The 13,190-nt window shown below is 54.2% G+C and overlaps 1 protein-coding gene across 1 annotated transcript in view; it reads right to left on the minus strand.

Moving 5' to 3' along the window:
* Dlgap2 (DLG associated protein 2) overlaps positions 1-13,190 on the minus strand; it is a 496,365-nt gene that overhangs the window by 19,680 nt on the left and 463,495 nt on the right. The window contains exons 9-11 of the mRNA XM_090353712.1: positions 10,205-10,424; positions 2,611-2,960; positions 1,752-1,793 (exon numbers count right to left, since the gene is read on the minus strand). Of these exons, the coding sequence (XP_090209838.1) occupies positions 1,752-1,793; positions 2,611-2,960; positions 10,205-10,424 (612 nt within the window). The remainder of the gene's footprint in view (positions 1-1,751; positions 1,794-2,610; positions 2,961-10,204; positions 10,425-13,190) is intronic.

The following is a 13,190-nucleotide window of genomic DNA, read 5'->3' on the forward strand; positions in this document are numbered from 1 at the left end:
ACTGGAGGCCCAGATCACTGGAGGCTCAGACACTGGAGGCCCAGGTCACTGGAGGCCCAGGTCACTGGAGGCTCAGACACTGGAGGCCCAGGTCACTGGAGGCTCAGACATTGGAGGCCCAGGTCACTGGAGGCTCAGACACTGGAGGCCCAGGTCACTGGAGGCCCAGGTCACTGGAGGCTCAGACATTGGAGGCCCAGGTCACTGGAGGCTCAGACACTGGAGGCCCAGGTCACTGGAGGCTCAGACACTGGAGGTCCAGGTCACTGGAGGCCCAGGCCACTGGAGGCCCAGGTCACTGGAGGCCCAGGTCATTGGAGGCTCAGACACTGGAGGCCCAGGTCACTGGAGGCTCAGGCCACTGGCCTAGGCTGGGCAGGCAGGGAGGGAAGGGGTGTCAGCTGTATGGCTGGCGAGTCCCTTGTTGGTCCCCACACTGGACTAGGCGGAGTAGACCTGGGTCTGCTCTGGATTTAACTCCAGCCTGCAAGTTTACACCATATGCCGTGTTCTCCCCAGCAGGGCCTGGTGCTGTGGGTTTGCTAGCTGTGTTCAGCAGCAAGAACAGCTTCCCTTGTTCTGCCAAGGGGGCCAGGAAGCTGGGTTGTGGGAAATGGGTGAGGGGCCAGGGCTGTTGGGAAGCCATCCTGCTTCCATCCTCCACGAGCTGCAGGTTGGGGCAGGCTCCCTCCCTGCAGGGCCTGAGCGGGAACCAGGCCAGCTCTTGGCACAGCATGGATCTGCAACTTGAGCAAGCAGGGCAGCGAGGGCAGCGGGGACTCTGGGACTTCGGCCATGGCCTTGGCTCTGACACCAGGCAAGCTATGGACTTCCCGGCTGCTCTCTGCCTGCACACGGATCAGGAATAGTAACAGCAGGCCCATGGGATTCCATGAGGGAGGACAGGCACCTGTCAGAATGAGCAGGACAGGCGACATGTCCACAGACACGGTCACCTGCAGCTGCTTCGTGTCTGTGGAGCCCAGAGGATGTCTTTAATCTGTTCTGCTTCATGTCCACTCACGCCGAGTCTTTGTTCTCCACTCTTTAAGAACAAAGCTTCTCAGTCTTATCTAATTTCTTTGGCTATCTTTTTTTAAAATCTGGACATTTCTTTGATTTCCCCCTTTCCCAGCTTCCCCACTGATTTCAATTCGACGATGGTGAGAGGTTATGAGCTCCAGTAACAAACCACTCTTAAAGATGGCTCAAGGAGTCTCCCACTTGCGTCCCTGCATTCACAGGGACTCGCACTCAAACAACCATCTACTCACATACTCCACGTTTACTTAGCACTCACTATGTGCCAGGTGCTGTGCTAGGTGCTGGGGTGAAAAGAAGCAGAGGCACATTCTGGCTTTGTACCTCACATGGCATGGAGGAGGCTGTTCAGAGAGGGGTGGGGGAGACAGAAGGTGAGCCTGAGACTGTGGCAGAAGCTCTTGGGCTGTCCCAGGTGTGTGTGTGTGTGTCGGGGGGGGGGGGTTGATGGCAGTGGTGGGTGAAACCTGGCTCTCTCTCTGTGGGGACAAGACCTCCAGGTGCCGTGGGCTGTGTGGTGTGAGCGTGGCCTGTCCTCTACAGGCTGGTTTGCACCATCAGCGTTGCCCTGGGTGTGCAGCAGGGCAGGGCGCCCAGCAGAGAGCCTGGCACATAGGGATGGACAGAGAGGGGACAGAGAAGTCAGATGAAGAACCCGAGAAGGGAGTGAATGAATGTCATGCGCATGTGGCTTCCGAGGTAGTACTTACATCTGACCTTGGATATGGCTGATGCTCTGGGAATTCAGAATCCTAAACAAAACAATGAAGCCACAGTGGAGACCTGGTTCAGGGATGCAGGCCAGTGGCCCAGGTCCCCACCTCTGCCTGTCCCCACTGGGGCTAAGGGCCAGCTGTCAGTGCCAGATCCATGCACCTCCTCCTGCAGGGCGAAGGCCTTTGACTTCTAACACCCACTGCTCATGGGCTGAATGGAGGAGCAAAGGAAGCGAGAGTTGATGGGGCTGGCCGAGGCCTGAGGAGCAGCCCTGCACCCCACGCCATCGGGACTGCTGCGGGTGACACCGGGCCACGAGATGCTGCCCTGGACTGAGAGCACCTCCTTGCTTTTAAAGCAGATTCACAGCCAACACCCACCGTGCGCAGGAGGGGGCCTCAGAGCTCCATCCACACCCACGGACAGCCAGGGCCTAACCAGACAGCATCACCCCAGTGCAGACTGAAACCACAAGGCATCTGTGTACCCAGGGCCTCAGCCACACCCCTACCCCAGCCGTGCCCACCTCAGTGCCATCTTGCCATCCCCAGAGCCCTTTAGGAACCAAAGAGCCAAAAACAAACTGACAAACCCCAGTTGCAGTGCAGCCAGATAGCATCCTCTCCCCACTGTATGGGCACAGGGGTGTGAGGGCATCTCCAGGTGTGAGCTGGGTCTCCTGGGTCAGGTGAGGGGGCCCATCTCACCCTGGGGGCCTCTGCCAGCTGGCAGTGGGCATGCACACAGCACTTGTGCTTTCTGGGTCCTGCTGTGGGTTCTGAACGCTGATACCCCAGGGCCGTGGCTAGAGCTGACTCATTCTACATGGGGTGGGTGGCAGAGGGAGGCTACCTGGACCCCAATGGAGGAGCAGCGACCCTTGAGCAGCTCCTCGGCCTTGGATGCCAGGATGGCCTTGTCACTGGTCCGAGTGGCACTGCTTTGGCTGTCCACGGCCTGGCGCTGGGCTGCAGCTGTTTCCAGTGCCAGGCTCATGGCCTTGTTGCTGTCCAAACTGTCTGTGGAGTTGTAGAGGCCACGGCCGTCCTGGGACCACGGGGACATTCTCTGCGCACGGCTCTCTTGGTAGGCGTCCTGCGTGGACTCCGTGCTGCTCTGGGCCGTCACTGAGATCAGAGGCTTTGAGGTGGTCCGTGGAGGCACCGGCGGGGGGGTCTTCTTGTAGTTGGCGTAGGTGGCAGCTGGAAGGGACAGGAGACAGGTCAGTGTGTGCTCTGTCCAGCCCAGCTCCCTGACTGGCTGTGTGTCCCTTTCTCCCCCAGATCCCCTCACCCTTGGCCCTGGCCCCCAGCCGTGTGCACCCCTAGCCCCTGGTCGACAGAGTGCAGGCAGAACTCCACCAGTGAAACACCTGAAGCCTTCACTTCTTTTTGATGAAAAGCATTTTTGCTAATGAGACTCTGTCTCCTCAGGACAATGCTTGAATCTGGTGGTATTGTAGGCATTGTCTGGAGACTCATACATCTGGCTTGTTAGGTCCCCAAATCTAACCACTTCTGTCTCCATCTTCCACCCCACACTGGCGTCTCTGACTGTTATCTTACAAGGACCCCAACGCCCACACTCACACACCACACTCTAAGCCTGGACTCCCTCTGTCAGAAAGAGGGCCAGTGAGGCTGTCGGCACCACTAGGTTTTGTCCGTGACTGCCCTGGGGAGCTGGTCTGAGCTCTGTTGGGATCTTCAGAGCCAGGCTTGTCCTGCACATGCTGGGTGATGTCTGGGCCTTTCCTTTCCCTTTTATAGCCTCAGGCCCCAGAGCAGCAAAGGATCTGGGCCTCTGAGCATTCCATGAGCGCCTCCATGCTTGGTGGGTCCAGGGTGTAGAATAGCTTGGAGGGCAAGAAAAAGGAAATCCAATGGTTTTAAGCATTTTCCTGATGTCCGTCAGCAGATAAATGGGAGAACTGGGAAAGAGATGGAGCAATGCCGGTGTTAGCTCGGATTCTGAGGTCGTCTGGCTTCTACCGCTCCTGGGTAAACCAATGCTGGGAGCAGCGGGGTGGGGACGGGAGCTGGCGTGGAGCTCTTGGCCTCCCGACCACAGATGCCAGCAGGTTGACCTGGTGCCACCAGGGGAAGGTAGCCCAGGTAGTTTGTGATAATGGTCTAAAAGGACATGGAAGTCAGGCGTGGTGGCTCACGACTGGGATCCTAGCTATTCAGGAGACTGAGATCCGTGGATCATGGTTCAAAGCCAGCCTGGGCACTAAAGAACATGAGGCCTGTATCTTCAATTAACCACTAGAAAACAGGAAGTGGGGCTGTGGCTGAAGGACAGGGCGGCAGCCTTGAGCTGAAGAGCTCAGGGACAATGTCCAAGCCCAGAGTTCAAGCCCCAAGACCCACAAAATAAAAAGTAGATGGAAAGCTGGGTGCCACTCGCTCACACCTGCAATCCTAGCTACTCAGGAGGCTGAGATCGGAGGACTGTGATTCAAGGCCAGCCCACATATCAAATATCTCCATCTATAAGATGCAGCCAATGCTCAGATCTTCTGGGGCAGGGTCAGCAGTCAGGTGTGGCTGAAGCCCTGGGCAGCTCAGATCCCAGGGGGGCTAGAGATGGGGCAGGGCTATGTGCAGCACCAGGGTGCAGATTCACCATCTGCTTGGGGCAGTGTGGAAAGTAGAGCCGATAGTTCCGGGTTAGCAAAGATGCCTCGGGAGAGAGCCCAGAGCTGGGCATTTCCCTGGCAATAAGTTAGTGCGCGTGCAACAGAACAAACTGCCCAGGTCTTCATCTCTGCTGGATCCTGAGCAGGGTGAGCGTGGCGTGCACTGCCTGATCACCACGGCAGATGCGCAGTCTGCATCCGCTGTCTGTGGGGCCGTGCATTTTCCCATCCAACAAGCAGATTTAAAAATGGACATTTCTGTGGCATGAAGCACAAATACATAATCACGAGAGAATACACGTTGAATGGCTGCACTGCTATTCTTCTGGAGTATAAGAGCAGCACTTCAATCTGTTGCCCTCTCTTAGTTAGAACTTCAAGGATAGTAGTGCAAAAGGAATTACAGTAATCAAGCCTGTGAATGCCTAAATGAGACAGCAAGCACTAGAGAAACCAAACTTGGAAGGCAAAAGACTCAACATAAACGACTGCAGACATGTTGATGTTTTAATTAACTCTCCAAACATAAGTGTAAATCAAAAGGGACGGAGAAATCCCTCACCCCACAGGCACACATACAACGGTTCCCCTGAAGTTACAAAAAATTGATGTGGCCACACTAGTTCTCAGGGCATGTTCAGGGTCAGCAGCAGAAACGACTATTTGGGATGTGTTAATTAGCAAGAAATCACGGTCTAACTACCATTTAGCATCTTGTAGTCAGTGAAATACAGTGCTGACAGCTGTTTTACTCTGAGACACCTCCTATTTTCATTTTAAAACGTTTAAAGATCACAGACTACAGTAAGAGCTTGTGAAAAACTGAAAACAAACCGACTTTTACATAGGGAAGTCCCAAGCGCAGAACTCCAAGCTTGCTTGTCCTGCCGGTGAGAGCACGCAGGGGTGTCACACGAGGCCAGAGCTCCCGCCCGCCTGTCAGGCTTTGCTCCCTACCGGTGAGAGCACAGCTTTCTCCCAGCGCTTAAAGAACGGGTGCTTTATACTTAATGAGACATTCTGAAAGCACACTTTCCAGCTGAAAGTTCACGAAGGAGTTGTCACTATGGAGAAAAGACCAACTACTGTGACCCCTGGAGCCGCAGGGCAGTGACGGAGATGGGGGCGGCCATCTCTGCGTGCCTCCACATCACCACACATGGCCTTCACGAGGTCATGCTGGCAGAGAGGCTGTGTGCGTCTCCACACACTGCACGTCTCACCAACACGTGTGTGATAGAAATTGTATAGTATCTCACTTTGTTATCTGATATATTGAATTTATTTGTATTTGGTTATTTGAAATTTGATAGGGAAGGGGGGAAAACCAAGACGGGTGGGGGATATGGGGGGGGAGGGAAATGGGTACCAAGACATGTGAAAGGGTATCAATGTATGTGAATTAATGCACCTTCTATCTGGCAAATATCATGTAACCCTTTTACTAATTACAATAAAAAAATAAATAAAAAAAATAATTTCCCTTACAGTATCAATATTCCTTCCCTAGAAAAATTGTGCAAAATGCACATTTACATAGTAAGTCTCGATAAATCATTCCGCAGGTGAGAAGGGACCGGAGTGTGAAATGGAAGTTAGATGTTTTCCAAATCAGTTCATTGAAGGAAAGCATGCTACTCAAGAGACCTGCTTCTCATAATGAAGGGGCAGGGGGAGGGCGCTGAGGAGCAGGCTATCTGCCCAGCCTTGTGGGTCACCCATCTGGGCCCCGAGGCCGGAGGAGCCGGGCTTCCCCAGCCACACCCCAGGCGCCTGCAGGGAGACACAGGCCTGCCAGGCCGGCCTCGGCCAGCAGCCCTCCCCTCTGGTGTTTAGGGTACAATCTCTCATGCACACCTTGAGATTCTCGGTCCGTCTTTTCTGCACACATCTGGTAATTTATTATATACGCATTAAAGTTAAATGTTTCTACATTTTTACAAGGTAAGGCAATCTAATAATAATGCCAACTTTTATTTTTCTAGCCTGCCTCGAGAAATGTGTTTAAATGAGTCCTATTCCTCAAAACAAACACTTTGGGATGTTTTTGAAAATACTACTTTGGATTTATTTCCAAGTGTATCCTTGCATGAAATATCATTGAAACTATGGAATGAAACTACTTTTAAATCTATAAAAGAAAATCGATTTGCCAAACTGATCCTTCTGTCCACACACACACACACACACACACACACACACACACACACTGTACAGAACGACTGAATCCCTCTCGCCTGTCTGGCACGGAGCAGCTCGGGGTGAAATCTGAAGCCACGGCCCTGTTGGCACCTTCATCCCCTGCGTTTGGTGGGTTCCCTCCACACTTGCCTTCCCGTTGGGGCATTCCAGTCCTCTGCTATAGATCTTAATCTTATCTCACAAGCGGAGTTCAAGCCACCTAACTTGGGCTCAGTGAAGAAAGACTGTAACGACTTGCTGGCCATCCTTAATCATGGCAGGTTCTTGTGGTCAGCGTGGTGGGGGGTCGTGGTCAGCATGGTGGGGTGTTGTGGTCAGCGTGGTGAGGTGTGGTTAGCGTGGTGGGGTGTCATGGTCTATGTGGTGGGGTGTCGTGGTCAGCGTGGTGGGGTGTCGTGGTCAGTGTGGTGGGGTCTTATGGCCTGTGGTGGGGTCTCGTGGTCAGCATGGTGGGGTGTCATGGTCTGTGTGGTGGGGTGTTGTGGTCAGCGTGGTGGGGGTCGTGGTCAGTGTGGTGGGGTGTCGTGGTCAGCGTGGTGAGGTGTGGTCAGCATGGTGGGGTCTCGTGGTCAGCGTGGTGGGGTGTCATAGTCTATGTGGTGGGGTGTCGTGGTCAGCATGGTGGGGTGTTGTGGTCAGCGTGGTGGGGTGTCATGGTCAGCGTGGTGGGGTCTCGTGGTCAGTGTGGTGGGGTCTTGTGGTCAGCGTGGTGGGGTGTCATGGTCAGCGTGGTGAGGTGTGGTCAGCATGGTGGGGTCTCATGGTCAGCATGGTGGGGTGTCATGGTCAGCGTGGTGAGGTGTGGTCAACATGGTGGGGTCTCGTGGTCAGCGTGGTGGGGTGTCATGGTCAGTGTGGTGGGGTCTCGTGGTCAGTGTGGTGGGGTCTTGTGGTCAGCGTGGTGGGGTGTCATGGTCAGCGTGGTGAGGTGTGGTCAGCATGGTGGGGTCTCATGGTCAGCATGGTGGGGTGTCGTGGTCAGCGTGGTGGTGTCGTGGTCACCGTGGCGGGATCTTGAGGTCACTATGGTGGGGTCTCACGGCCACTGTGGCAGGGTCTGCAGTGAATCTGCAGTATGGGAAGCCCCCGAGCTGTGTACCTGGCTTGCCTTCCTGTGCTCGCTGGACTCCCATTCCCCAGTGTGCTGACGCTTCCCACGTGGTCGAGGGGCCTAACTCAGCAGCTCGGTCAGGACCCAGCAGACACAGAACAGAGACATTTAGACAGGGGCTTGCTGCGGATTTTGGAATTTGCATGATTAGAAATGATGTACGGTGGACATAAACTGGAATTTATCTCTATGAAAATATTTTATTCTATTCTCTCCACAATGGCAGCTCTAAGACCAAAATAGTCATTTTCTATTAGGTGATTACGATTTCGAAGCATTGGTGAAGACCACAAAAATGCTCAATTGTTCACTTGTTTTTAAGTGATATCAGCAAACACTGAACGCAGAGCCATGAGCTCTTAAAGGGCTACACTCCCTGTCTTGTGTTTGTTTTGGGAGACAGGGCCTAGCAAAGCATTAGCTGGTCTTGAACCCAAGAAGTTCCTGCCCCTGCCTCTGCGGTGCTGGGATGCAGTGTGAGAACGGCTGGACCATCTGAGGGTCACTTTCCATGCAGTGGAGGTGGGGTAAAGGCGTTCCCTTCCGGCTGTGCGTCTGTTCTGTTTTCACGAGGGGGTGGAGCATGAGAGCTGGTGCATGGCGTCACCAGGGGAATAGGTGAGTGACCAGAACACCGGAGAGGACAGCCAGAGGCAGGGGCTGCCCACCGGGGCATGGCAGTGTGCAGCTCTTCACACTGACAACTCTGTGTGTGTCCACAGCCCCGTGTGTGTCCACATCCCCGTGTGTGTCCACATCCCCGTGTGTGTCCACATCCACGTGTGTGTCCACATCCCCGTGTGTGTCCACATCCCGTGTGTGTCCACATCTCCGTGTGTGTCCACAGCCCCGTGTGTGTCCACCACCCCGTGTGTGTCCACATCCCGTGTGTGTCCACATCCCCGTGTGTGTCCACATCTCCGTGTGTGTCCACATCCACGTGTGTGTCCACATCCCCGTGTGTGTCCACATCCACGTGTGTGTTCACATCCACGTGTGTGTCCACATCCCCGTGTGTGTCCACATCCCCGTGTGTTCACATCCCCGTGTGTTCACATCCCCGTGTGTCCACATCCCCGTGTGTGTCCACATCCCCGTGTGTGTGTTCACATCCCCGTGTGTGTTCACATCCCCGTGTGTTCACATCCCCGTGTGTGTTCACAGCCCCGTGTGTGTTCACAGCCCTGTGTGTGTTCACATCCCCGTGTGTGTTCACAGCCCTATGTGTGTTCACAACCCTATGTGTGTACATAGCACTGCGTGTGTTCACAACTCTGTGTGTGCCCACATCCCTGCATGTGTCTGCAGCCCTGAATGACACACTTTGGCTTTTCACACTGCTCTCTTCCATCTGCACACTTGTGCTGAGGACAAAGGGCCACAGCCACATGCATATCTATTCACAGAGCCCAAGCCTGGCTGTCACCGTGCGTCACCCAGGTCTTTGCTAGGGGCCACAGAGCCACACGGAAAACTTCGAGGGCCCGTGCTCTTGGAACAACAATCACCCAGCTCTCTTCTTGCTTGTTTTGAACACCTCAGAAACAGCCAGAGAAGCCATAGAGCCCAAAGTTTTTCACAGTGATGCCACAAAGCAAGAATGGAGGGAGTGCATTGGACCATAGCCTGCGGGACACCTCTGCCCTGCTCCCAGTTCCCCCGCCTCCCGGCTATTTACCAGAATCCAGGTGAGTTCCGTTTCTTCCAAGAATGTGTATTTGGCATCCCTCTGTTATCCCTGCACTGTTCTGACAGTGGGTGTCAGCACCTCAGCCCAACACTGGCGTATTTCAAAGTCCCTCTCCTCAGCCTTCACCCGCAGTGGGTCAAACTTTTACTGCTCCCTGTGTTTTATGGGTGTCTCCAGGTCATGTATATTCATGGTGTTATATAAATAATAACAGTGCAGTAAAGTCTTAGGCAGTGGGATTTCGCTTAGGCCGTAAATTTTCAAAGGGGTGCCTGTGGCTTTCCACAAGCACCGAAGGAATCTGACACTGAATCCTGCCAGCCCGAACTCAATTAGGGCATTTGCATTAACAATTGATTTTCTGTAGTGCAGTGAATCACGGCTGTGGTCCCTGAGCTGCAGAGACGGAGACTGAGCCCTGCAGAGTGGTGTCTGTGCGGCCGCCTGTGAAGCTGGGACCCTCAAACACTCTCGCCTCCCTCCATCAGAGCCTGACCTCCTTTCTCCTGGATCATTCTAGGGAAATTTGACAACTTGCCCATTTTGTTCTGAGATGAGAGAAAGAAGGCCTGTGAGAGGAATTCTTCAGGATGTAAGTGTGTAACACACACAGCTGCACACACGACCGTGTAACAAGCACACTGGGGGAACTCACCCGATGTCGCAGAGCAAATTAAACCTGAACCGAAGGAGCAGCCAGCATCCTGCTGAGCCCCGGAAGGCTGTCTGCTACCCGCCCCTCTGGAGTAAACCTCACACGGGCCACGGGCGCCCTGCTGGACCTCGGAAGGCCATTTCCTACCTGCTGTGGACCGGATGGCCACGGCCACGTTGGCAGGAGTCATCACAGGAACGCACTCGTCATCCTGGGAGTAGCCAGCCTGGATGGCTCGCAGGTAACTGTGACTCCTCGTGCGGAAGCATCCGGGCAGGTCCAGGGCGTCCATGGCCTGTGACTCCACCTCGCTGAAGACGGACTCGCACACTGACTCAAACTGCCCATTGACCTCGGCCTCGCTCATCTGTGACAACCAAGAGCATAGCGGTTACCCCGAGCTGGCTGCCTCCCACTGCTCTCTCCCACAGCCTCAGCTTTTCAGCACAGCTAGTCTGAAGCTCGGGAAACAACCAATTGGGCTATTTCTTATGAAGCGGCAAGGAGTCAGCCCACTCCAGGAGTTGGCGGGTCGCCGGATGCAGAAGACAGCACTGGAGGGGGCTGGCGGCCTGCAAGCAGGAGATGGAGGCTGGGGGAGCTTTGGGAAGACCCCGGTGCAGAGCCAGCTCCTCCACAGCACCCAGGGGCCCTGCACTGCTCCAGCCTCCTGCTGTTCACGCGGCTCGGGGACCATGGCTGTGGAGGTGAGCATTCAGTACACCGTACAAGCTACTTTTAGTTCATTTTCAGGGCGTGGCAATCGGTGGTGGCTCATCGTCATGGAAACATAGCTCGAATTTGGTGCAGGCTTCCGCCCTCCGTGCCACCACAGCGGCATGGAGCTGAGTTCTGGTGGAGAAGCAATGCCTGCTTGTTCTTCAGTTTCTGTCTGCATGACCCGAAGCGGCTGCTCGCGGTGCCCTGACTTCACTCAGTCATGCAGCAGACAGAGCCAGTTTTGCTTTACGTTGCAGGCAGGAGGTCAGGCTGTTCCTGGGAGAGGCTTGTCCTGATGGTGACACTTGCGCTCTGTCTCTGAGCTGGAGGCAGAGATTGTAAATGGAAACCCAATAAAGCGAGCTGCAGAAGTAAAATGTGGATGAGGAGTGGGAGAGTCCACGAGAAGCAGAAATGGGGCTGTTGACTCAGGATGATGTCGGGGTGGGGGAGACACAAGGCTGGTGCTTAGCCATGGAGTGTCTGCTCGTCCTCCCTGTGCGAGGGGCCAGAGCTTGGAAAACCACCCTTCATCCTCACACTGTGAGTCTCTCCACAGGCATGTCTTGCTGCACTAGCACACCCAGCCACAGCAGCACCGAGGACGCACCGAGGACGCACAGGAGCCTGGAAGTGGAGCAGACTCAGGGAGCAGTGTCCCCCACCAGCCTCCTCCGTGCTCCTCCCGCTGTGCCTCGGGCCCATTCGGAGGGCCAGCCACACCACCAGCCATCCTTCTTCCCTTGGCCTCTTCACTTCTGCCACAGCTGTCCAGCTCCCTCTGTCTCGGACCAGTGCCTGAGACATTCCTTCTGGCACATCAATTTCTGCCAGCCCCAGCCATCTGGCTCGGAACAGATCCCCAGGGAGGCTGTCTGGGCCTGGCCACAGCTCCCCATAGATGTCTCTCTCCACCGTTCAACACAGTCATGTGCTCCGGTCACGCCAATAAAAGCAGCTCCCAATTCACCCCCTTCCTTGCTGTGCAGTTGGAATACACTCTTCTCTCTTTCTGGATGGGTTTCCTCCATCTAACCTCATACCAACACCTCAAGACGCTGTTGGAAGTGCGTGTGGGGGTGACGGCACACATTGGGGGCTCTCTGAGGCTCTCGTACTGGGCAGTGTGTCTCTGCTCTCAGGAGCACTGGTAAGTTCTGTGGGCAATGCGCTCTGCTCTCTTTGTAGTGGCTGCCACTTCAAAACTGATTCCTTAGTACCCTGGCACTACAGACCGAGAGACTCTTATCTCCAGTTAACTACAAGAAGGGGCTCAAGGGATGGGTCAGTATCCTTGATCTGAAGACCTCAGGAACAACACTTAGGCCCAGGGGTAGGGCGGTAGCCATGAGCTGAAGAGCTCAAGGACAGTGCCCAGGACCAGAGTTCAGGTCCTTTGACTGACGAAAGAAAGAAAGAAAGAAAGAAAGAAAGAAAGAAAGAAAGAAAGAAAGAAAGAGAAAGGAAGAAAAGAGGTTGCTTGAAGTACCAGGGAAGTTTCATCTGATTGTGCAAAGAGGAAAATGAGAGTGCAGGGACTAAAGTCAGCCTCAAAGGGAAACAACCCCCCTGATTGTTTGTACACGTCCAATTCCAATCTGGAAGTCTCTGGCTTCACTCTGAGATCACTTACACAACAGAGGAACACACCCTCCAACATAGGGAAGCCATTCGTGGCTCCAGAATGGTGAGGAGGATGAGGAGGTGGTGGTATCCGGAAAGAGCTCAGCTCCAAGTTTGACAAGATGGCGAGAGTGTGGGTGCAGTAAAGGGTAGGACTGGTGACTGAAATAGTTGGAAGACAACAGATTCACTCCTAGACTGCAGAGCAGGCCACAGCTTTCCTGAGGCCTGCTGTGGATGGTAGGGCTGAGGCAGATGTCTGCAGGTGGAAAGCCCATTGGTGCCACAGTGGTGCCAGGAATATTCATCCAGGCTTGAAAACAGAACATTGTCTAGACTGTACACGTTTTCTAAACTAAGTCGACACCTAACAGGAATTTTAGGAAAAAAAGTCATGGACTACTTTGGAATCTTTGTCAGATCAATGGTGGACATGGTGAAAGGTTGAAGACTGTCCTACTGTGTGGTGGGCACATTCACACTGTTTGGGTGTTTTGGCATCCTTAAAGCCTGATATGCGTCCTAGCAAAGTTCTATACACCCGCATAGAATGGTGGGCACATCCTCACAGTGTGGTGTTCATCCTCACAGTGTGGTGTTCATCCTCACAGTGTGGTGTGTTCATCCTCACAGTGTGGTGTGTTCATCCTCACAGTGTGGTGTTCATCCTCACAATGTGGTGTGTTCATCCTCACAGTGTGGTGTTCATCCTCACAGTGTGGTGTTCATCCTCACAGAAAGGTGTGCACATCCTCACAGTGTGGTGTACATCTTCACAGTGTGGTGTTCA

This window comes from Megascapheus bottae, chromosome 20, assembly GCF_031878675.1.
Source record: "Megascapheus bottae isolate mThoBot1 chromosome 20, mThoBot2.hap1, whole genome shotgun sequence".
NCBI lineage: Eukaryota > Metazoa > Chordata > Mammalia > Rodentia > Geomyidae > Megascapheus > Megascapheus bottae.